Source organism: Vipera ursinii (genome assembly GCF_947247035.1).
Source record: "Vipera ursinii genome assembly, chromosome: 1".
In the NCBI taxonomy this organism is placed as follows: domain Eukaryota; kingdom Metazoa; phylum Chordata; class Lepidosauria; order Squamata; family Viperidae; genus Vipera; species Vipera ursinii.
Window position 1 is genome coordinate 9,772,567 of NC_139512.1, and position 25,274 is coordinate 9,797,840.

Genomic DNA, 25,274 nt, shown 5'->3' on the forward strand with positions numbered 1-25,274 from the left:
GAGAGTAAGAACTGTTATGCAGTGGAGCAGCTTGCTATCCAAGGGTGCAATTTGTATCCTTTGGCAGCTTACAGCAGGGCTTTTCAACCTTTTCACCCATTGTACCACTTTTAGGATATGGCAACATCCGAGTACCACCAGTCGCCTAGCAAGGGGTCAAAAGCTTGATGACCAAAAAAAAAAAGAAAGAAAAAAGTGATGAAGTACAGGTAGTCCTCGACTTACAACAGTTCGCTTAGTGACTGTTCGAAGTTACAACGGCACTGAAAAAAGTGCCCCCCAAGCCAGAGCCGAGCAAGACACCTGCCTGCCCACCCGGTGGCGCTCTTCCTCCTGTCCGAGGCTTTCATTGTTGTGAGCATTTCTGTTGAGGATTGGCAGCGGGGGTGGGGGGGTGTTTGGTTTTTATTCCCCCCCTCCATCTGCTGGGTGGTTGCAGCAGGTTTTGGTCACTTCACATGACCCTGGGACACTGTGACCGTCATAAATATGAATCAGTTGCCAAGTATCTGAATGTAAATCACAAGACCCTGGAGACGCTGCAATATTCCAGCTGATTGGCGCTTCTTCTGGGCTCAGCGGAAGTGCCAGGATCAATGCGGAGCTCCAGCTGGAGACTGATGCTGATCCTGGCGCTTCCGCTGAGCCCTGACAGCCCTGCAGCTCCAGCCTCTCTCGCTCAGGCTTGTGCGGTGCTGCCACTGGTTCAGCTCATTCCCCTCCCCCGCTACCACTGCTCTTGGATGGTTGCGTACCATCTGCCAGGTGCCAATGTACCACAGGTGGTACCCGTACTACTGGTTGAAAAGCCCTGGCTTTACAGCACACTAGCTCTCCAAAATGTGGAAATGACTTCTCTGTGGAATGGTGACGGAATCCAAAGCCAATGACATTACTAGCAGTAGCCAAAACAAAAACAGTGTTAGGGTTGGCAAAAAGGCCATAGTTTAGCCTTGCAGATCTGGAGTTTAGCACCACCTGGTGCCTTCCCTACCTCGGGTAGCATCCAGATATGGTAGGACGATGACATCCAGAATTCCCAGCCAATCTCAAATTAGCCCCGGTGTGGAATTTGAGAAATTAGGGAAGACTGGAAAGCAAGCAAGAATCAGAGAAGAGGGTATAAAGGTAGCCTGACCTTTTGAAATTGGTCACATCCCAGACCAGTGTTTTTTTTTCAAACGTGGCCAATTTAGGTTGGGTGGCCTTCAACTCCCAGAATTCCCCAGCCAGCAAAGATCATTGGGGGCAATATGCTGACCTTGTAAAGCGCACAGAGAGGAATGTAAAGCACTATGGAGCAGCATATAAGTCTAATGTCTACTGCTGTTTATTTTATTACACTTATCCGTCACTCCTATCGCTTAGAGGTAACACTAGGGGACTTACAGTCATTAAAAAAAATACATTAAAACGAGAAATACTAAAACTAAAGTTATTCTTGGACGGAAGACCAACAAATACGTAAGATGTAGTCTCGACACCCTACTAAGAAGCTGTGGCAAACCACTTCCATAACATTTCCAAGACAACTGCACAGTTTGTCCCCTTTCGTTTCCTTAAGCCAAGCTGGACTTGGAGATTCCGAGTTTTTATCTTGATGGTGACCACTTTGCTTGCACTGCTAAGGCCACACTTGGAATACAGCATCCCGTTTTGGTCACTGTGATGTGAAAAAGATGTTGGGAGTCTGGAAAGAGTGCAGAGAAGAGCAACAAAGATGATTAAGGGGACTGGAGGCTAAAACATATGAAGAACGGTTGCAGAAATTGGGTACGCTAGTTTAATGAAAAGAAGAACTAGGGTAACACGATAACAATGTTTGAATATTTGAGGGGCTGCCACAAAGAAGAGGGGGATCCTCCAGAGCACCGGAAGGCAGGACAAGAAGCAACGGATGGAAACTTATTAAGGAGAGATCAACCTGGAACTAAGGAGAAATTTCCTGACAGTGAGAACAATTAACCAGTGGAACAGCTTGCCTCCAGAAGTTGTGGGTGCTCCATCACTGGATGTTTTTAAGAACAGATTGGACAGCCATTTGTCCAAAATGTTATAGGTCTCCTGCTTAAGCAGGGGGTTGGACTGGAAGACCTCCAAAGTCCCTTCCAATCCTATTATTCTGTATCCTGTAACTCGGATACCTATTGTAAGTGTCTAAAAGCAACATTGGCAATTTAACCCCTGATACGAACAGCGTTCCGTGCGCCTTTGGCGTCTAGTCATGCCGGCCACATGACCACGGAGACGTCCTCGGACAAGCGCTGGCTCTTTGGCTTTGAAACGGAGATGAGCACCGGCCCCTAGAGTCGGAAACGACTAGCACGCATGTTCGGGGGAACCTTTACCTTTACCTTTTTTATGATGTCTCCCACCACTTCTTGGCCTTGGGAGTTGAATCCTCTGGATTTCCTTGAGGTTTCGACTGGCAGCCTGGTTTTATAGGAGAGCCAAGAATCTTTTGCTCTCCCCGCCACCATCCTCTGCTTTAAGTGTCCTATTTTTATTTTCCTGAAATCTATATTCTGCTTCATGACGGTGATGGCTCTCTCTTTTCTCCTGGAGAAACGCCCGCCGGTTGGGAAGAAGCCAGAAAATAGCACAGTGAAACAAGAGATTTCTCAGCGGATTTGAGATGTCTGTCCCTGTAACTTGAAGGGAGATGCATTTTTAAGAGGAAATAAATTCGATCTTTTAGGCCCCTGTTCCCAGTCTTTTTCTGTCCCTTTGAATCTGGGCTTCCATCCTTCCCGGCTTACAGAAAAAGGCCGGGCAGCTGTTCTTTCATTTTCATGTCTTCCTCTGGAGCCAAGTGCGTGGGGGGCTTTGGGGTCATCAGAGCAGTTATATTTCTTGTGGGGTCTTCTGTGCTCTCTTAGTTTGCTGATAATTGATTGGAAAGTGGGCAAACCTAAAATCTCTGGTGAATCTCGCTCGGTCCAGGGGTGTCAAACTCAATTTCATTGAGGGCCGCATCAGCATTGCAGTTGCCCTCAGGGGGCCGGGTGGGTATGGCCAGGGTGGGCGTGGCCTACTGGGTGGGCGTGGCCAGCTCTCCATCGTTGGCAGGCCAGAGTGTGTATGGCCTACTGGGTGGGTGTGGCCAGCTCTACATTGTTCGCATCAAGGGTGCCTATGGGGGCCTGGGCAGGAGTGGGACAGATCTGGGGGTCTCTGGCAGAAGGAGGGTCTCTGGGCCAGGGCCAAGGCAGTGGGGGCCGTTCCCTCACTGTTTCCAGGATGGCTTCGCGGGCCGCATGAAACCACAGGCCGGATCTGGCCCCCAGGCCTTGTGTTTGACATGTCTGCCTTAGGAGGTGCTAGGCGCAGTTTTGACTGGCAGATCTTTAGAACCCAAACCCTGGTAGATTTGCACGTTCTTTACTATCTTGCCACATGGCTGGCTGTATCCCTTCCTCTCTCCATCTCCTTTCTCCCCCCCTCCCCCCTCCTCTTTCCTTCCTTGCTTCCTTCTTCCCTCCCTCCCTCCCATTTCATTTTTTTAAAAAAAAATTGTATTAATTTTTCTCGTACGTACATATGTTAATTTTTCAACCAGCGTGCCGTCTGGATTCAAAAGCGCTAATACAGAATCAATTCCTAATCCTTGGTTCGTTCCTCTCTAGCCATTTGTAGAATGACTCCCAGATTTGGTAATATTCTGTTTCTTCTTTATCTTTTAATCTCATAGTTAATCTGTCCCATTCCAATATTTTTTTAATTATTTTAATTTTAATTATTTTTAATTTTAATTATTTCTTCCTCGGGTGGTACTCCTTCATTTTTTTCCCAATATTGCGCAAAGATTATTCTTGCTGCTGTTGTGACGTGCAGGATCAAATATATAAGATTAATATCTTTTCTGGCATTCTACCTAATAAGAAAAGTTCAGGTTTCAATTCAACATAGTTTGCAATTGGGTTACCCTCCCTCCCATTTCCTTTGTCCTTCCCTCCCTCTCATTCATTTCCTCTCTCCCTCACATCTCTTTCTTTCCTTCCATCTCTTTCCTCCCTCCATTTCCTCCCTCTCATCTCCTTTCTTTCCACCAATCTCCTCCCTCCCTCTCTCCCATTCCTTCCTTCCTTCCTCTCTTCCTCTTTCTTCCTCTTGCATCTCCTCCCTCCCACTTTCTTCCTCCCTCCTAATGTCTTTCTCTTCCATCTTCCTTCCTTCCTTCCTTCCTTCCTTCCATCCTCCCTCCCTCCCTCCCTCCCTCCCTCCCTCCCTCCCTCCCTCCCTCCCTCTATCTCAGGGGTGTCAAACTCAATTTCATTGAGAGCCGCATCAGCATTGCGGTTTCCTTCAAGGGGCCGGGTGGGTGTGGCCAGGGTGGGTGTGGCCTACTGGGTGGGCGTGGCTAGAGTGCATATGGCCTACTGGGTGGGCGTGGCCAGCTCTACATTGTTTGCATCAAGGGTGCCAATGGGGGCCTGGGCAGGAGTGGGAGAGATCTGAGGGTCTCTGGCAGAAGGAGGGTCTCTGGGCCAGGGCCAAGGCAGTGGGAGCCGTTCCCTCCCTGTTTCCAGGATGGCTTCGCGGGCCACATGAAACCACGAGCCGGATCTGGCCACCGGGCCTTGTGTTTGACATGTCTGGCCTATCTGGTTCATTCGCCCAGTGGTCTGTCCAACACCAGCCTTTCTTTTCCATTCATTCTGTTTATCTGCAGGAATATATCTAACTAAGTGCCTGAAAGAAGGTGAGCTGGACAAACCAGGCTAAGTTTAAAGAAGGGAGCCAGCTGTATTTTGCAGCAACCCAAGGACAATTTGCAGCCATGACAGATGACTCTTATAAAAGAGCTTCTGACTTTTTTTCGCTTTGGTCTGATGCCGTGGGACATATTAAGTGACTCCTTGGGACCAGCTCATGTTCCCTTTGGGGAAGAGGCAGGGAAAGCAGAAAAGGAAGACAAAAAAGAGAGCGTAATGTACCTGTGGATTGGTGATAGTCAAATTCTGATTTAACCAGTGCTGGCACGGCTTGCTGGAATTGTTTGCGGTGCCTCAGTTTTCCTCATCTGTGAAATGGCATCCAAGGCAAGCATGCAGAGGCTTTGTAAAAAAAACCCTCCTAACTTAGAACAGGGGTAGACAACATTTCAGGGGGGGGCTACTGTGCCAGCTGAAAACTTTGCAACATTTCAGCTTGTTTTTTAAATTTTGAGAATTTCTGTTGTACAAGCTCAGGTTACATTTTGCCATCAGGAAAAGGTTGAGGGGTGGGTATAATGGGAGACATCCCACATAGGCTTCTTGCAATGTGTCCCCCTCCCAGTTTTTTTTTAGGGGGGGAAAACCCTGTAAAATGCAGTGAAGGCATGACAAATCTCAGTAAAGTGAAAGTGTTTTTTTTTAGAAACTTGGGGTTTTTTTTGGAAAAGATACTTTTTCTATTTCCTCCCAGCCCTCCCAAAACGGAATGATTTTGCATACAAAAACCAGCCCAGAATCAGTTGTTGTTCTTGTTGTTGTTAGCTGCGACGTCGTGTCTGACCCATCGCGACCCCATGGACAACGTTCCTCCAGGCCTTCCTGTCCTCTACCATCTTCTGGAGTCCATTTAAGCTCACGCCTACTGCTTCAGTGACTCCATCCAGCCACCTCATTCTCTGTCGTCCCCTTCTTCTCTTGCCCTCAACCTTTCCCAGCATTAGGCTCTTCTCCAGTGAGTCCTTCCTTCTCATTAGGTGGCCAAAGTATCTGAGTTTCAACCAGAATGAGTGGTAAGATTCAAATATGTGAACCACCGGTTCTCTGTCTGGATGCCGCTTCCCGAAGTCCATTGTGGGCCCGGGCAACAAAAAATTAGCTACCGGTTCTGCCAAACTGGTGCAAACTGGCTGAATCCCACCACTGGCCAGAATCCACCAGAAGAGGGAAGAGCCGAGATATTTCTCTGGAATTCAGACTGGAGAAGCACGCCACTCTCACTTATCAAGAGGGGGGGAAATAATGAAAACTGAAGGAATCAAGATGCCCTATGAAAATAACAAGAGTCTGGATGAAAGTGACTCCCTACAGATACCCGGGCATCCTTCAAACTGACCGCGTCACGCACACTGAAGTCAAGAAAAAAGGCTGCACCCCGCGAATGAAGAAGATCTTAAAAAGTCCAAACTCAGTGGAGGAAATGCCTTTTAAGGCAATTAACACTTGAGTAATTCCAGTCATTAGATACACAGCTGGAATAATGGACTGGACTGAAGCAGAACTAAAAGCCCTGGATAGGAAGGCCAGGGGAAAAAGAAATAGTGAGAATGAATCATACCCTTCATCCACGCAGCAGCAACGTTGACAGATTTGACTTACTCAGAGAAAAGGTGGGCGTGGAGTGTTGCAAAAGCACCAGACGGTTGAAGAATTTAAAAAAAGGCATTGGAAGAATATCCGAAGGGCAGTGAAGAAGATGCACTGAAGCGACTACATCTCGAAGGCTTGCCGAGTACCGGAGAGACCAAAGTGACCTACACGAATGGCCGAATGAAAAATACCAAACGGCAAGGCAAAGTATTAACACAGTCAGGATATAAAAAAAATAAATAAATCCAAAATTGAGAAGATAGCAACAGACAGCAAATAGCACTTAGACTTATATACCGCTTCGTAGTGCTTTACAGCCCTCCCTAAGCAGTATACAAAGGTCAACCTATTGCCCCCCAACAATCTGGGTCCTCATTTTCACGGCCCTCGGAAGGATGGAAGGCTGCGGTCAGGATCGAACGCCAGGCGGTAGGCAGAGTTAGCCTGCAGTACTGCATTCGAACCACTGAGTGGCATGGTGGCCTAGCAATGGAGAAACTCACTTCTTACTCAGAAGGTTGAAAGTTCAATCCTAGGTAGAGGCAGATATTTGTTTCCAAGGGTGCAAAGAAAAAAAAATATCTGCGGAAAACTCCGTGTGGCGTCAGGAGGGGCATCCGGCTAGCTAATTCTCAGCTCCATCCAGCGGCCCAAACTCTACCCTGAATTAAGGTACTTCAGAGTCAAAAAGAGAGTTACTGCATTTTAACCACTCTGCCACCACGGCCATCACCCGAAGCCAGTGCCGCCTCTGCAAAGAAGTTGAAGAAAGCAAGAATGGACCACCATTTTAGCTACTGCAAGAAGATCGCGCAGACGGACTACAAACAATGGCACGATGAAGTAACAACAATGGTGCATTGGAAGATCTGAGAGAAATACTATTTGCCAGTAAGGAAGAATTGGTGGGCCGCAAAAGAGACAAAAGTAATAGAAAATGAAGAAAGTAAGTTGCTCCGGGAATTCAAAGACAAGCACCTGCCTCACAACAACCCAGGAATAACAATTGTTTATTTATTTATTTATTTATTTATTATATTTTTATACCGCCCTTCTCCCGAAGGACTCAGGGCGGTGTACAGGGCAATAAATATAAAAAACAGAATACAAAAGTTAGAAAACGATTAAATATTTAGCCCAAGTTTAAAACAGTATTAAAAACATATTAAAACCCCAACCCTAACCCATCAGACCAGGCCGGCTTGTTCAAATAAATATGTTTTTAGGCCAAAAAAAAAAAGCCTGGATAGTGGACATGGCAGGACCCGAAGACAGCAGAAGAGAAGAAAAAGAACTGGAGAAAAAAAATCACAAAATACAAAGACCCGCAAACAGAAGCAAAATGACTGTGGCACAAGAAAAGCAGTGGTAGGACCAGGGCTTTTTTTGTCATAGAACGCTCAGAACGGAGTTCCGGCACCTTTTTTTAATGGAACCTTGTAGGGTAGGCAAGGCGGGTTGTATGACATGTGTGAGTTCCGGCACCTTTTTCTTTTACAAAAAAAGCACTGGGTAGGACCAATAGTGATAGACACCTTGGCTGAAATTCCAAAACAGCTGGAGCACCACTTGAACCCCATTGACAAAAATCTCCATCAGTCAATTGCAGAAGCTGAGATTCGGAACAGCTGATATCCTGCAACGAGACTTTCAACATCGTCAGACAAACAACATCTGCCTATCTCAGGGCCTTGGGAAGGACACGATAGGTGGATAAAAACACCAAACTCAGTCTAAACATCTGGCTGAATGTGCATCTAACCACAGTAATATATTACAAAAAATAACAACAAAGTTGCAACATGTCTCTATTTACTTCACTGCTTTGGCAGAATTCCTATCACAGGTAGTCCTCAATTTACAACTACCATTGAGACCAAAATTTCTGTTCCTAAGGGAGACAGTGGGTTAGGACGCTAAGCTTGTCAATCAGAAGGTTGGCAGTTTGGCGGGTCGAATCCCGAGTGCCGCATAACAGAGTGAGCGCCTGTTACTTGTCCCAGCTTCTGCCAACCTAGCAGTTCGAAAGCACACAAAAATGCAAGTAGAAAAATAGGGACCACTCCGGTGGGAAGGTAACAGCATTCCGTGCGCCTTTGGCGTCTAGTCATGTCGGCCACATGACCACAGAGGCGTCCTCGGACAAGCGCTGGCTCTTCGGCTTTGAAACGGAGATGAGCACCGGCCCCTAGAATCGGAAACGACTAGCACGCATGTGCGGGGGAACCTTTACCTTTACCTTTTTACGATCTCTTGCCACAAGCATGCAGTTGGAAAATTAGTGACATGGTTGTTAAGTAAATATGGTTTCCCCATTGACTTTGCTTGACAGAAGGTCACCAAAGGGGATCACGTGATTCCAGGACACTGTAGCTGTCATAAATATAACCCACTAAGTGCTTTTGCTATAAATCTCTTTTTTCAATGCTATCATAACTCCAAACGATCACTAAATGAACTGTTATACCGTGTTTCCCTGAAAATAAGACCAGGTATTATGATGATGATGATGATGATGATGATGATGATGATGCCTCCAAAAGAGGCACCAGGTCTTATTTTTGGGGTAGGCCTTACCTCCGGCACCAACAGCCCCACCCAGACAGTCCACTTCTTCTGGGGCCAAAGTTCTGCAGCTGCATTCGGGCCTGCATTTTGCAGTCTGGTCTTTCCAAAAGGCCTAAGCAGCTGAGTACCGAGCTATGGATTGAATCCATAGCACGGTTTCTTGGCTGCACAGGCCTTCCGGAAAGCCCTGTGACTGAGAAATGCAGGCCTGGCTGCAAAAGAGGCCTCAGAAGAAGAAGTAGGCCGGCAAGGAGAGTCCTGGCTGCAAGGTTAGCAGGTGTGGGGTGGGTGGGGCAGATCCACCCTCCACCCCTCACCCTAGCTTGTTTTTTAGGTGTGTGCCTCACCCCAAAACTAGGGCTTATTTTTGGGATAGGGCTTATATTATCCCCCCCCCCAAAAAAATCAAGCTAGGGCTTATTTTCGGGGTAGGCCTTACTTTCGGGAAGACACAGGTAAGTCAAGGACTACTTGTCTACCTGTAGCTATTGGGTTGATCTGAAGGGTATCCAGGACCCAACACAGCATTCCCTAAATCCTAATTTTCCTGTCTCTGAGATGACTGGCAGAATTTTCTCCTTCCACAGGCAGTCATTACAGGAAATCAAGTATGGCTGCTTCCCTTCATTGCTCCAGGCAAATATTTTATGCCCAACAGAGAAACAAACAGGAATGGCAATGGTGGGGGGTAAATAGAAAAACCACAAGCCACAGTTATTCCAATTGTGCATATTTCTTTCAACACCAGCAGCGGTGCCAGCTTGTTGGGGGGAAAAAAGCAACCGATGCCGCAAAAAAAATAAAAATTATAAACACTGGCGGGGAAATAAATTTTCCTCTCCTACAGAAATAAAAGACGGTCTTATTATAATGGCAGTGGGAGGGCGGTGCCAAAAGAAAAAAGTGAAAAGTCAGAGAATAAATAAATTATCATCTCTCTCGCTTTTCCCTCCGATTCATCCATATTTGTATTCTGTGCCTCTTGGGGTGGATTGAGGACAAGGGAGAAACTCTTGTTTTTGTTTTTAAAAAAATTCTGGCTGGAAAAATTGTGGAGCGACGCTAAAGAAGCTGTGGCTAAAGTGGAGCTCAAAAACCTTGGCTATCTGCTTTTGACCTTGCAGGCATCTGCAGAAGGTCACCCAGGCTTCCAGCAGGATGGAGAACTGGGACAGAATTCTGAAAATATACTTCCTGATTTGTGTGTGTTTGTGTGTGTGTGTGTGTGTGTGTGTGTGAGAGAGAGAGAGAGAGAGAGACAGAGAGAGAGACAGAGAGAGAGATTGAAAAGGGATTCAGGGTTGTTTTTTGCATTCCTCCTGTGAAAATCATCCATGGTAGTTTTGACCCCAGAAGATGTTTCTGTGTGGTGAGCTGCTGTCGTCTTTGGGATGACAAATATACCTGGGTTTATTTTATTGTACGTTTCTGTAGTTTAACATTTTGATAAGAAGCTTAGCCATAACGTCTATCTCTGAACCTCTAGATAGAGTATCCCAAGTCTTCGCTTTCTCCTGCATGCTTGCTATCTTGGGATTTAATAATAAAAAAAGAGGAAGGATCTGGGCTTCAAGTACCTTATAAAGATACCGATAGGAGAGAATATCTGTAGCTTGGGGTTGAAGTGTGGGGTCCTTGGTGCTCTCCAAGCTGGGTTATTTTTTTCTTGCGGATGCTTCATTAGCCAACTAGGTAACATCACCAGTGCTAGAAGGGAGTGGGGTTTGTGGGGGGGGGGAGGGAGGAGGGAGGGAAGAGGAGGAGGACTGTGGGGTCTTTGGTGCTCTGAGCTTGGTTGTTTTCTTGCAGATGTTTCATTACCCTGCTACAGGGGTCTTCAAACTTGGCCCTTGTATGACTTGTGGACTTCAACTCCCAGAATTCCTCAGCCAGGCATGTGTGCTGGCTCAGGAATTCTGGGAGTTGAAGTCCACAAGTCATACAAGGGCCAGGTTTGAAGACCCCTGCCCTATTAGGTAACATCATCAGTGTGTTCTGTACCAGCCTGCTACCGGCCTTGCAGAAAAGGCAACCCCTTTACAAACGGCAAGAGGCTGGAATAACGTCTGCCAAATTTATTACAAAAACAAACAAGACATGAACCAAGATACAGGAGCTTTGAAACACTATCTGAGCGGTTGCTTTCAGCAAACCAGCCCTCCCCACACATTCCCTTTATAAAGAGTTCAAGGCGTGGCTTCTCGCTGCCTCCTTCCAAGAAGCCCCATTGCCTTCCTCTGTTTACTCCTACTTGACTGCCTCCTGCGTCGGGCGTCCTTGAACAGGGCCAGCTGTGGGTCATCTTCATCCACACTGTCAGGCTCACACAGCTGGGTCTCCATGGTGACCAAGTGGGAGGGGCCTGCCTGAGGGCTATCATCAGCAAGATCTTCAACCCCCTCAGCAAGCTCTTCAACACCCCCCTCCTCCTCTGAATCGTCCAACCCAACTGCCGAACCCACAGGCTGACCCTGAATCACAACACAGTGCTAGAAGGGAGTGGGGTTTGCAGGGAGGAAGGAGGAGGATGAGGACGACAACTGTGGGGTCCTTGGTGCTCTCTGAGCTTGTTTGTTTCCTTGCAGACATTTCATTACCCAACTAGGTAACATCATCGGTGCAGTAATGAAACCTCTGCAAGAAAACCACCAAGCTCAGAGAGCACCAAGCTACAAATATCCTCTTCTATAAACAATAGGATTCTTCTCTCTTTTTTTAAAATGCCCCTGAACAGCAAAAGGAACATAGTAGGTCCTTGTTTGATCAGTTTGTATACAAGTGACTTGCTCTGACTCACCAGTGACAGGAAAGTCACTCGCACATCAACAGAGAGCAAAACCCCGCTCCCTTCTAGCGCTGATGATGTGGCCTAGTTGGGTAATGAGACGTCTGCAAGAAAACAACCCAGGCTCAGAGAGCACCAAGGTGCTTGAAGAAAAAGAAAGAAGAGTATAAACAAAAGATGGCTGCAAACCTTCACACCCTTGACCAGTTTGAACACCTTGCCCCCAGAAATTGTGGGCGCCCCATCACTGGAGGTTTTTAAGAAGAGACTAGACAGTCATTTATCTGAAATGGGATAGGGGGCTGGACTACAAGACCTCCAAGGTCCCTTCCAGATTCTATTCTATTCTATTCTATTCTATTCTATTCTATTCTATTCTATTCTATTCTATTCTATTCTATTCTATTCTATTCTATTCTATTCTATTCTATTCTATTCTATTCTATTCTTATTTCATTCTATTCTATTCTCCAAAGCACAAGAGGGAAGGACGAGAAACAGTGGTTGGAAACTGATCAAAGAGAGAAGCAACCTGGAATCAAGGAGTAACTTCCTGACAGTGAGGACAATCAACCAGTGGAACAGCTTTGCCTCCAGAAATCATGGATGCTCCAACTGTTGTGATTCAGGGTCAGCCTGTGGGTTCGGCAGTTGGGTCCGAGGACTCAGAGGAGGGGGGGGGGTGTTGAAGAGCTTGCTGATGATGGCCTTGAGGCTCCGCAGAGCCCTCAGCCGGGCCCCTCCAACTTGGTCACGACGAAGACCCAGCTGTGTGAGCCTGACAGCGTGGATGAAGATGACCCACAGCTGGCCCTGTTCAAGGATGCCCCACGCAGGAGGCAGTCAATCAGGAGTAAACAGAGGAAGACAATGGGGCACCTCGGAAGGAGGCAGAGAGAGGCCACGCCCTGAACTGTATTTAAGGGGAATGTGTGGGAGGGGTGGTTTGCTGAAGGCAACCGCTTGGATAGTTCCTGTTTCATAGCTCCTGTTTCATGGTTGGTGTCTTGTCTTGCTCTGTTTTATGTTAATAAATTTGGGAGGCTTTATTCCAGCCTCTTGACGTTTGTAAAGGGGTTGTCCCTGCTTTTGCTGCAGGGCCGGTAGCAGGCTGGTACAGAACACCAACACTGGAGATTTTTAAGAAGAGACTAGACCAGGGGTGTCAAACTCAATTTCATTGAGGGCCACATCAGCATTGCGGTTGCCCTCAGGGGGCCGGGTGGGCGTGGCCTGGGTGGGCGTGGCCTACTGGATGGGCATGTCTAGAGTGCATATGGCCTACTGGATGGGCGTGGCCAGCTCTACATCGTTCGCATCAAGGGTGCCTATGGGGGCTCGGGCAGGAGTGGGACAGATCTGAGGCTCTCTGGCAGGAGGAGGGTCTCTGGGCCAGGGCCAAGGCAGCGGGGGCCATTCCCTCACTGTTTCCAGGATGGCTTCGTGGGCCACATAAAACCACTTCGCGGGCCGGATCCGGCCCCCGGGCCTTGTGTTTGACATGTCTGGACTAGACAGTCTCTTGTTTGAAATGGTATAGGTTCTCCTGCTTGAGCAGGGGGTTGGACTAGAAGACCTCCAAGGTTCCTTCCAATTCTGTTACTATTCTGTTATTCAGTTTCCAACCAACGTGCTGCGTTCACACGACATGCGGAACTTGATGGTTTTAATCTGAGCTGGGCTTGGGGGAGGCCTTAGCATGTGCGAATGCAACCCAGTCAGCCAGGAATCCAGCAATTTTCCGACTGAACTCTGGGGATTTTAAGTTGCCCCTCCTGTCTAAAGTGAAGCATCTGGGAGCAAACATGATTTTCTGTGGGCAAAGTAGGCAGTCTTCTACTAATCAAGAGAAATATATGATCCTTTAGCCCAATTTTGCCCACTGTGGTAGAAGGGAATGGGGTTTTGAGCACTGTGGTGGATAAAGCTTTAATGAAAAGAAGGACTAGGGGTGATAATGATAGCAGTATTCCAGTATTTGAAAGGCTGCCACAAAGAAAGAGGGTCAACCTGTTCTCCAAAGCACCTGAAGGCAGGTGCAATGGATGGAAACAAATCAAGGAGAGAAGCAACCTAGAACTAAGGAGAAATTTCCTGACAGTGAAAACAATTAAATAGTGGAACTGCGGACGTTGTGGGTGTTCCATCATTGGAGGTTTGAAAGAAGAGACTGGACAGCCATTTGTCTGAAATGGCATGGGGTCTCTTGCTTGAATAGGGGTTGGACTAGAAGATCTCCAAGGTCCCTTCCAACTCTGATTATATTCCATGTTCTATGTTCTAACACAGGGCTCTTCAAACTTGGCCACTTTCAGACTTGTGGACTTCAACTTGGCTGGCTGAGGAATTCTGGGAGTTGAAGTCCACAAGTCTGAAAGTGGCCAAGTTTGAAGAGCCCTGTTCTAACACAAGACATAAACTATCATTCTTGGATTGCACAGTAAACCCTAGATCCTCTTGGGAAAAAAAGCAAACTTAAGGTAAATGCAGACTAAATTTAGTATACTACCCGAATACATCCACTCAGTGTCTTAAGTTTGTGGTGGGCAAAGACAGCAATAACCTAGCTTTGACCCGATAGGGCTTGTTCCGATGTTCTCCCACGTCTTGATTCCCACCTTTTTCCTTTCATTCTAGGTTCTACTGGGACTTCACCATGTTGCTTTTCATGGTGGGCAACCTGATCATCATTCCTGTGGGCATCACCTTCTTCAAAGAGGAGACCACAGCTCCCTGGATCGTCTTCAACGTGGTCTCGGACACCTTCTTCCTCATGGACCTGGTTTTGAACTTCCGGACGGGCATCGTCTTTGAGGACAATACGGAGATCATTCTGGATCCTGAGCGGATCAAGAAGAAGTACTTGAAGACCTGGTTTGTGGTGGACTTTGTCTCCTCTATCCCTGTGGATTATATCTTCCTCATTGTGGAGAAGGGCATGGATTCTGAGGTCTACAAGACCGCCCGGGCCTTGCGCATCGTCCGCTTCACCAAAATTTTGAGTCTCCTGCGACTGCTGCGTCTCTCCCGTCTTATCCGCTACATTCACCAGTGGGAAGAGGTAAGAGACATGCTGGAAGCTGTGGGAGATCCACCAAGGATGAAATTTTCATAGATCCTTCAAAGAAGAGCCTATGTTCCTTTTGCTGTTCAGGGGCATTTGAAAAAGAGAGAAACGTCCCTTTATTTATATTTGTAGCTGTGGAGTCCTTGGTGCTGTCTGAGCTTCGTGGTTTTCTTGCAGAGGTTTCATTACTGCACTGGTGATGTTACCCAGTTGGGTAATGAAATGTCTGCAAGGAAAAAAACGAGGTCAGAGAGCACCAAGGACCCCACAGTCCTCCTCCTCTTCCTTCTCCTCCTCCTCCTCCTTCCTCCCTCATCTCTGCAAACCCCACTCCCTTCTAGCACTGTTGATGTTACCTAGTAGGGGTCTTCAAACTCGGCCCTTTTATGGACTTCAACTTCCAGAATTCCTCAGCCAACGTGCCTGGCTGAGGAATTCTGGGAGTTGAAGTCCATGAGTCATAAAAGGGCTGAGTTTGAAGACCCCCATAGTAGGGTAATGAAACATCTGCAAGGAAACCACCAAGCTCAGAGAGCACCAAGGACCCAACAGTCTTCCTCCTCCTCCTCCTCTCACCCCATATAGTACTGATGACGTTACATAGTTCGGTAATGAAATGTCTGCAAGGAAACCACCAAGTTCAGAGAGCAGCAAGCACCCCAACATCCCATTATTCTTTTGTTTTGGGGGGTTTTTTTGAGTTGAGGGTCCTATCTGGAATTTGGCAAGCATGCAGTGGGCGTGTTCCCAAAATGGCCACCATAGTAGTTGGGGCCATTCAAGAGTGCATCGAATAGAACAGCATTTCTCAATCTTGGCAATTTTAAGGTGTGTGGACTTCAACTCCCAGAATTCCCAAGCCAACTTTAAGATTCATGAACTTCAACTCCCAGAATTCTAACTTTAGGGTGGGTGGGCTTCAACTCACAGAACTCCTAAGCCAAGATTAAGATGGGTGGGACTTCAACTCCTAGAATCCCCATGCCAACCTTAAGATAAGTGGACTCTCAAAATTCCCCAGTCAGCCATGCTGGGGAATTCTGGGAGTTGAAGTTCACCTATCTTAAAATGGTCAAGATTGAAAAACATTGTACTGGAAAAATCCTGTCATCTAGGATTCTGGCTCACGTCAGTGGGATATTTTGGGGACCCCAAAGCATTGCTGAAAACATGCGCAAAGGGAGAACCTGGGGGTTTGATTTTCAGCAGCTCCCCTTTGCTATTTTTTTATTTTTCTTCAAAATACTTTTTTTTTAAAAAAATCTGACTTTAACAGAGAATTAGGCAATCCTGTTCATTCACCACCATGCTCTTAGTCCTGTTGAGAAGGTTATCATTAAAAAACATCTCATTTCAAAAAGCACGTGAGTTGAGTGTGTTGAACTTGGGGAAACGAAGATGCAAGAAAAAGATTGGCCTGGCAAAAAAAATATTAAAAATAAATCAGGAGTTAGGAAGCACCTTTTCAAATTAACTTTAATGTGGTTAAAAGGTCTACGTTTTTGAAAGCTGCAACTACAATAACATGGGTGAGTCTGAAAAGTCGCTAAGAACCAATTCCTCCCGAATTGTTTATTCCTATTTACTGAAGTAGTTCCCATCGTCCAGTCTGTCCCCTTTTGTCAAAAGATGCTTCAAAAGATCGGAGTCTTTGAAGGATACAGCGGCAAAGAGAACAGAACAGAACAACAGAGTTGGAAGGGGCCCTGGAGGTCTTCTAGCCTGCCCCTCTGCTCAAGCAGAAGACCCTATATCATTTCAGGCAAATGGCTCTCCAGCCTCTTCTTAAAAAGGCTTTTTTTTCAGTGCCATTGTAACTTCAAACGGCATCTAAACAAATGGTTGTAAGTTGAGGACTGTCGTGCCCAGCTTGCTGCCAGATATAGATACTCCTCAACTTACGACCACAATTGGGACAGGGATCCTGCTCCTAAGTCACTGCAGTCGTAAGTCGAGGCACCGCACGAGCAGACCCAACTTTTCTGACCGTTTCGTAATGGCGGTTCTTAAGCAAATCTCGCAGCGGTTAAGTCTGAATCCACTCTCCCAAATGGGCATCGTTTTTTTACATTAAACAACTGGTCGTAAGTCGAGGATTCATTATATTGACCTTGACTTTCAGACTTTTAAACCGACCCAAGGAAATGAGCGGTGTACGCAGGAGACACTGTGCAAAAGCTGCAGCACGGGAGTTTTTAGGGACCCACAACGCTTGGCACTCCTGCTTCTGGCTGAAGAATGCGTGCAATGTGGTGCCTCCCACACCGATGGGGTTCGCAAAACACAGGCGGCTAGTTTTCAGTAGGGCTAGCTGAGTCTTGGGATAACTCCACCGTTGTTATGTTGTGTTGCGTTGAGTCACAGCTGAGGCTTATTTCCTTGAGCCAGCTTGTGGGATTTAACCTGCTGTACAAGGAAAGAGGAGGATTTAAGGTAGGGATCTTCAAACTTGGCTACTTTAAGACTTGTGGACTTCAACTCCCAGAATTCCCCAGCCAGCTATGGCTGGCTGGGGAATTCTGGGAGTTGAAGTCCACAAGTCTTAAAAGTGGCCAAGTTTGAGGACCCCTGTTCCAAAGACTGAAAAGATGTCCTCTCTTGCACCAACTGATCCCTATCAACTCGGCAGCCCACATCCTTGGCCCACAATCCCCCTGACTCTCAACAGATTTTACTATTTATTTATTTAATTTACACAGCCCCTCCCCCATTTCACATGAGTGGCAGCCTCCAATCAAATAGAGGTAGTCCTTGAGTTAAGATCACAAATGAGCCCGGAATTTACGTGGCTAAGTGAGGAATTCACGAAAGTGAGTTTTGCCCCATTTTTATGACTTTTCTTGCCACCTTCGTTAAGCGAATCACTGCAGTCGTTAAATCAGTAACACGGCTGTTAAGTGAATCTGGCTTCCCCCCCCCCCCCATTGACTTTGCTTGTCAGAAGGTCGCAAAAGGGGATCACGTGACTCTGGGACGCTGCGACCGTCATAAAGCCAGTTGTCAGGCATCCAAATGCAAATCACGTGACCGTGGGGATCCTGCAACGGTCGTTAAGTGTGAAAAATGCTCAAAAGTCATTTTTTTCCAGTGCCGTTGCAACTTCGAAGTTACCAAATGAACTGTTGCAAGCCGAGGACTAATTGTAGAGGAAAAACAAAATACAGTTTTTAAGAAGAGACTGGACAGCCGTTTGTCAGAAATGGTATAGGGTTTCCTGCCTGAGGGAGTTGGACTAGATGACCTCCAAGCTCCCTTCCATCATCATCATCATCATCATCATTATTATTACTATTATTATTATTAAAAGACATCCTAGGAAACAAAAACAGAGCAGCAGCTGTAAGACAGCACCATTTCCCCCTGAAACTTCTCAGATTTTTTTAAAGGTTGCAATAATTTTAACTTATTGTAAGAGTTGTGGGCATTTTGTTTAATCTCTTTTAATTTTTGTATTTTGTCTTTTAACATATACCGCCCTGTTCACCGCCCTGAGTCCTTCGGGAGAAGGGCGGTATACAAATAAAATTAATAAAAAATAAAATAAAATAATTGCCGAGGCTGCTCTGTGCAGAAGGCAGAAAACCTCCCAGTGAACTAGTTCTGTCATCACCCAGATTTTCCAGGAAATGAGGGTTTCAAAAAATTGGTCTTTTTCTACAAGGTTCAGTGAACTTCTCTTAGTGTAAAAAAAAAAAGTTTGCTCTGCGCTCTGCATTACTACCCAGAAAAAGGACAAGCAACAGATGGAAACTAGTCAAGGAGAGAAGCAACCTAGAACTAAGGAGAAACTTCCTGACAGTTGGAACAATTAACCAGTGGAACAACCTGCCTCCAGAAGCTGTGAATGCTCCAACACTGGAAGTTTTTAAGAAGAGACTGGACAGCCATTTGTCTGAAATGGTACAAGGCAGGGGTAGGCAACCTTGGCTCTTTTATGACTCGTGGACTTCAACTCCCAGAATTCCTGAGCCAGGCATGCTGAGGGGGAAAGGGAGAGGTTTCCAAGCTGAGCCTTGCTGGACTTCAACTCCCAGAATTCCTGAGCCAGCCATGCTGAGGGGAAAGGGAGAGGTTTCCAAGCTGAGCCATGCTGGACTTCAACTCCCAGAATTCCTGAGCCAGCCATGCTGAGGGGAAAGGGAGAGGTTTCCAAGCTGAGCCACAATGGCTCAGGAATTCTGGGAGTTGAAGTCCACGAGACATAAAAGAGCCAAGGTTGCCTACTCCTGGTATAGAGTTTCCTGCCTGAGCAGAGGATTGGACTAGATGACCTCAAAGGTTCCTTCCAACATCATCATCATCATCATCATCATTATTATTATTATTATTATTATTATTATTATTATTATTATTAATTATTAGGCTTGCTGGCTGCTGAGCTTACAGTTGCAACACCGGTAAATTGAAAGTAAAGTGGAGAGGAAACAGGCAGTTTTAACCCTAGCAGGGTGAGATCTGCTGGGCGGGAGGGACAGACAGGCTTCCTGCATGTTTACAGGCAGTTCTTGACTTACAACAGTTCATTTAGTGACCGCTTGAATTTACAACCCTGAAAAAAGTGACCTATGACCATTTTTCATACTTGTGACCATTGCAGCATCCCCATGGTCATGTGATCAAAATTTGGACACTTCATATTTATGACGGTTGCAGTGTTCCAGGATCATATGGTTGGTAGATAGATAGATAGATAGATAGATAGATAGATAGATAGATAGATAGATAGATAGACAGACAGACAGACAGACAGACAGACCTTTGTCATTTTTTTTACTGTGGGCACAATGGCACAGGTTAAAAATGAAATTTAGTTGCCTCTTTCAAAGTGTACCCATACATAACACACATTTAAACATACTATATACAACATGTATAGATCTACACTCTTAAACATATAAGCAACATATAAATATTAATCACTGCCCATCTTGAATACATAATTAAAGTTCACAAGGTTTATATTGTATGGAACAAAACTGGGACTGAATCTGGGGGTTCTGCTTCGGATACCACGGAGCCCCCTCCTCCCAGAAGGTAACAAGGAAAACAGCTTGTGAAGAGGATGTCTAGTGTCCCAGACAATCCTGCCGACCCTGGTCAGCTTCTGACAAAGTCAGTGGGGAAGCCTCGGTTGCAGCATCCCGAGGTCACGTGATCCCCTTTTGCGACCTTCTGACAAGCAAAGTCCATGGGGACCTCAGATTCACTTAACAGCCGTGTTACTAAGTTAACAACTGCAGGGACTCACTTAACAACTGTGGCAAGAAAAAATGTAAAATGGGGCAAAACTCACTTAGCAACTGTCTTGCTTAGCAACAGAGGTTTGGGGCTCAATTGAGGCCATACATCAAGGACAACCTGTACCTCTTGAGCAGGGGCCTTCAAACGTGGCCCTTTTATGACTTGTGGACTTCAACTCCCAGAATTCCTCAGCCAGGAATTCTGGGAGTTGAAGTCCACAAGTCATAAAAGGGCCGAGTTTGAAGGCCCCTGCTCTTGAGTATATATGGTGTGTGGTTCCTTGATTTGGCATCACAAGGCTCCTTCCGGCTTCGAACATCTGTGACGTTGATCCTGATGGAAAGGCTGCTTTTAAGAGCCTGGCGGGGTACATGTGAATTTAAACGTATGTCCAGTTTAATGAAGAGAAGGACGAGGGGGGACATGATAGCAGTGTTGCAATATCTCAGGGGCTGCCCCAAAGAAGAGGGAGTCAAGCTATTCTCCAAAGCGCCCGAAGGCAGGACAAGAAGCAACGGATTGAAACTAACCAAGGAGAGAAGCAACCTGGAACTAAGGAGAAATTTCCTGACAGTGAGAACAATTTATTTATTTTATTTTATTTTATTTTATTTATATTTAATTAATTTAATTAACCAGTGGAACAACCTGCCACCCAGAAGCTGTGGGTGCTCCAACACTGGACGTTTTTAAGAAGAGATGTTCTGTACCAGCCTGCTACTGGCCCTGCAGAAAAGGCAGGGACAACCCCTTTTACAAGAAGGCAAGAGGCTGGAATTAAGCCTGCCAAATTTATTGATACAAAAACAAACGGAACAAGACACGAACCAAGAAACAGGAGCTTTTCAAGCGGTTGCCTTCAGCAAACCAGCCCTCCCACGCATTCCCCTTTTATACAGTTCAGGGCGTGGCTTCTCTCTGCCTCCTTCCGAGGTGCCCCATTGCCTTCCTCTGTTTACTCCTGATTGACTGCCTCCTGCGTCGGGCGTCCTTGAACGGGGCCAGCTGTGGGTCATCTTCATCCACGCTGTCAGGCTCACACAGCTGGGTCTCCATCGTGACCAAGTGGGAGGGGCCTGGCTGAGGGCTCTCATCAGCAAGATCTTCAACCCCCTCAGCAAGCTCTTCAACACCCCCCTCCTCCTCTGAGTCGTCCGACCCAACTGCCAAACCCACAGGCTGACCCTGAATCACAACAAGAGACTGGACAGCCACTTGTCTGAAATGGTATAGGGTTTCCTGCCTGAGCAGGGGGTTGGACTAGATGACCTCCAAGATCCCTTCCATCTTTACTATTATGATTATGATTATGATTGGCAAATTTGGGACAGTTGTGGAATTTTAATAACCGGGTTTCAAAACAGCTGCTGGGTGGGAGGTTTGCTTACTCAGAAAAAAAAGACTGCTGTAGAATGTTGTTGTTGTTGTTAGCTGCGAAGTCGTGTCCGACCCATCGCGACCCTATGGACAACATTCCTCCAGGACTTCCTGTCCTCTACCATCTTCTGGAGTCCATTTAAGCTCACGCCTACTGCTTCAGTAACTCCATCCAGCCACCTCATTCTCTGTTGTCCCTTTCTTCTATTGCCCTCAATCTTTCCCAGCATTAGGCTCTTCTCCAGTGAGTCCTTCCTTCTCATTAGGTGGCCAAAGTATTTGAGTTTTAGCTTCAGGATCTGGCCTTCTAAAGAGCAGTCAGGATTGATCTCCTCTAGGACTGACCTGTTTGATCGCCTTGCAGTCCAAGGGACTCGCAGGAGTCTTCTCCAGCACCAGAGTTCAAAGGCCTCCATTCTTTGGCGCTCAGCCTTTCTTATGGTCCAACTTTCACTGCCATACATTGCAACTGGGAAGAGCACAGCCTTGACTATACACACTTTTGTTGGCAGGGTGATGTCTCTGCTTTTTAGTGTGCTGTCTAGATTTGCCATGGCTTTCCTCCCCAGGAGCAAGCGTCTTTTAATTTCTTGGCTACAGTCCCCATCTGCAGTGATCTTGGAGCCCAGGAAAATAAAATCTGTCACTACCTCCATTTCTTCCCCATCTATTTGCCAGGAATTGAGAGGGCCAGATGCCATGATCTTGGTTTTCTTAATGTTAAGTTTCAACCCAAGTTTTGCACTCTCCTTCTTCACCCGCAACAAGAGGCTCTTTAGTTCTTCTTCACTTTCTGCCATTAGAGTGGTATCATCTGCGTATCTTAGGTTGTTGATATTTCTTCCGGCAATCTTAATTCCAACTTTTGATTCATCTAGCCCTGCCTTTCTCATGATGTGCTCTGCTGTAGAATAGGAGTTTTCAAAACCATTGAGACTGAAAGTCTCAACGTTGCTGCCATCTAGTGGTGGGATTGAGTTTTTCAGTGAACATTGGTCCCCTGCAGCTGTTTTGCCTACTGCTGGTTAGGAGGTGATCCTCAATACAGGTAGTCCTCGTTTAATGACCACAACTGAGCCCAAAATTTCCCTTGCCAAGCATCAGTTGTTAAGTGAATTTTGCCCCATTTTATGACATTTCTTGCTAAGCAGGGCCTTAGTTAGTAATACGATTGTACAGCTAGTGCTCGGCTTAGAGCAGCAAATGAGGACCAAAATTCCTGTTGCTAAGTGAGACATTTGTTAAGTGAGTTTTGTCCCGTTGTACGACCTTTCTTGCCACAGTTGTTAAGCGAATCACTGCAGTTATTAAATTGTAATTTGGTTCTTAAGTGAGCCTGGCTTCCCTGTTGACTTTGCTTGTCAGAGGGTCGCAAAAGGGGATCACGCCACCCTAGGGACACAGCAACTGTCATAAATCTGAGTCAGGTGCCAAGCATCTGAATTTTGATTATATGACCACGGGAAGGCTGCAAAGGTCGTAAGTGTAAAAAAAAAGATATCATAACTCACTTTTTTCAATGCTGTTGTGATTTCAAATTGTCATTAAATGAACTGTCATAAGTCAAGGACTACCGGTAAAGTGAATCTGGTTACGCCATTGATTTTGCTTGTCATAAAGTTACAAAAGGACCCCGGGACTCCGCAAGGGTCATAAATACAAGCCAGTTGCCAAGCATCCAAACTTTGATTATATGACCATGGGGATGCTGCAACGGTCTTAAGTGTGGAAAACAGTCATAAGTCTTTCTTTTTTTTCAATGCTTTAACTTCAGTCACTTAATAAACGGTTGTAAATTGAACTATACTTGTATCATTGTGCAAGATCTGGGCTGCCTGGGAATCTCACAGCAAACTCTGCAGGAAAGCAAGAACAATCTAATCGTTGTCAGGAGTAATAAAGCACCCAAATTACACAGCCAAAGCAGCCCAATTGCTTCTTCATTTAAGCCCCTTGAAGGCTCCATTCAATCAAAAGAAACATTTTGTGCTTGCAGCTGACTTGTAAAGGTGATAAATTATAATTATAGGAAGTTAATGCGTCTAGAGTCAATATACAAGGACAGATGTAAATCGGCAGGGAATATTTTTCTTTCCCCCCCAGGAGATTACAAAAAAAAAACGGAGTGTAGGGGGATGAAAATATAAATCGAAAATAGGAAGGCAATGTTAATTTTCATTATCGATTTTTATTTTTGGAGACCTTTGTACTTTAGCATCGTATGCTTGAGATCAATTGTTGACGTTTTTTACTGTTAACTGATATCCTTCTTCCATCCACTGAGTCAATAAATCAGAAGGTTAGAATTGAGCTTTCTCCGTTTATCACCAGGCATGAATTTAACTGCCAGGTAGAAAAATAGTTAAATTGCACCGTTCAATGGTTATTCTCAGCCTTTAGCAGAGTTTTCAATTGTCGGCAGTAGAGTTTAATTGGCCATAGATCTTGCTTCTGGGAATTGGCTTTTTTTTTTAAAAAAACAACACAATCCTTCTGGCCCTTGAGTTTTCTACAGATAGTCCTTGATTTATGACCACGTTTGGGACTGGAGCCCCTGTTGCTAAGTCAAGTGGACATAAGTAAGTTGGACTTGGATTAATTAACTATTTTGCCAAGATCGTTAAGGGAATCCAGCTTTCCCCATTGACTTTGCTGGCTGGGAATATCCCATATGGAGATCACGTCACACACACACACACACACACACACACACACACACACACACACACACACCGGGTTTCTGCAACCGTCATAAATACATGCTGGTTGCCACTGCCTGAATTTTGGTCATGTGATCACGGCGACATTGGGATGGTTGTAAGTATGAGGACCGGTCACAAGTCACTTTTTTCAGCCAGGTCGTAAGTTTGAACGGCTGTTAAACCAACGGTCATAACTTGAGGACTGCCTGTACAGGCGGTTTCTTCTCCTAAGATGTGATCCTAGAAGCGCGATGCTCTTTTGCTCCACCACATACAGGTAGTCCTCAACTTACAACAGTACATTTAGCGACCGTTCAAAGTTACAATGGCACTGACAAAAGTGACTTGTGATTCTTTTTCTCACTTTTAACTTGAGCATGCTCACGGTTATGTTATCAAAATTCAGATGCTGGGCAACTGGCATGTGCTTAGGACAATCGTAGCGTCTGTGGCAACATGATCCCCTTTTGTGTCTTTCTGACAAGCAAAGTCAATATTTTGCTAACTTAACAACCGCAGTGATTCTTGCCACTTTTCAGTTGTGGCAAGGAAGGTCACCAAACGGGACAAAATTCATATGACAGTTGTCTCACTTAGCAACAAAAATGTTGGGCTCAGTAGTCCTCCATAAGTCGAGGACTACCTGTATCCAGTTGAAACAGCCTTGGTGGAGCAGTGGGCTAATGCCTCCTTAAGTAACACCAGCTGCCTGCAATTAGTGCAGCTTCGCATCCCACCAGGCTCAAGGTTAACTCAGCCTTCCATCCTTCCAGGTAGGTAAAATGAGGACCCAGATTGTTGGGGGCAATTAAGCTGACTTTGTAATAATGCTGCTTGGGTGTGTGTGTGTGAAAGCCCTAATAAGCAGGCATATACATAGAATGAAGGCTACTGCTAAGCTTGTAAGCCGCCCTGAGTCTTCGGAGAAGGGCGGGATATAAATGGAATAAAAATAAAAATAAATAAAAATATCCCTCAACCAAAGATCCTGGCTTTGAAATTCTCCAGTCACGGATGGATGCCTGCAGTGTGCCGTCTGCAGATGTGCTTCGCATTTCTCCAGGCAGCTTAAGGGAGGCAGAAGAGAGAAAAAAAATTTTTTTTTCCTCTTCCAAATCACTGAGGTGACCATTTCAAATTTGGCTTCAGCTTCTGCGTAGGGAGGTAAACAACCTCTTTTCCGATGGGATTGGTGAGCAAGCTGCAGACGGATTGTGACTCTCTGACTT

At 45.9% G+C, this 25,274-nt stretch overlaps 1 protein-coding gene across 1 annotated transcript in view; it reads left to right on the forward strand.

Moving 5' to 3' along the window:
* The window catches only part of HCN2 (hyperpolarization activated cyclic nucleotide gated potassium and sodium channel 2), a gene marked incomplete at its 5' end in the record, with an annotated part of 81,791 nt that overhangs the window by 42,028 nt on the left and 14,489 nt on the right, over positions 1-25,274 (forward strand). The window contains one exon of the mRNA XM_083363396.1: positions 14,296-14,719. Coding sequence (XP_083219522.1) covers positions 14,296-14,719 — 424 coding nt within the window. The remainder of the gene's footprint in view (positions 1-14,295; positions 14,720-25,274) is intronic.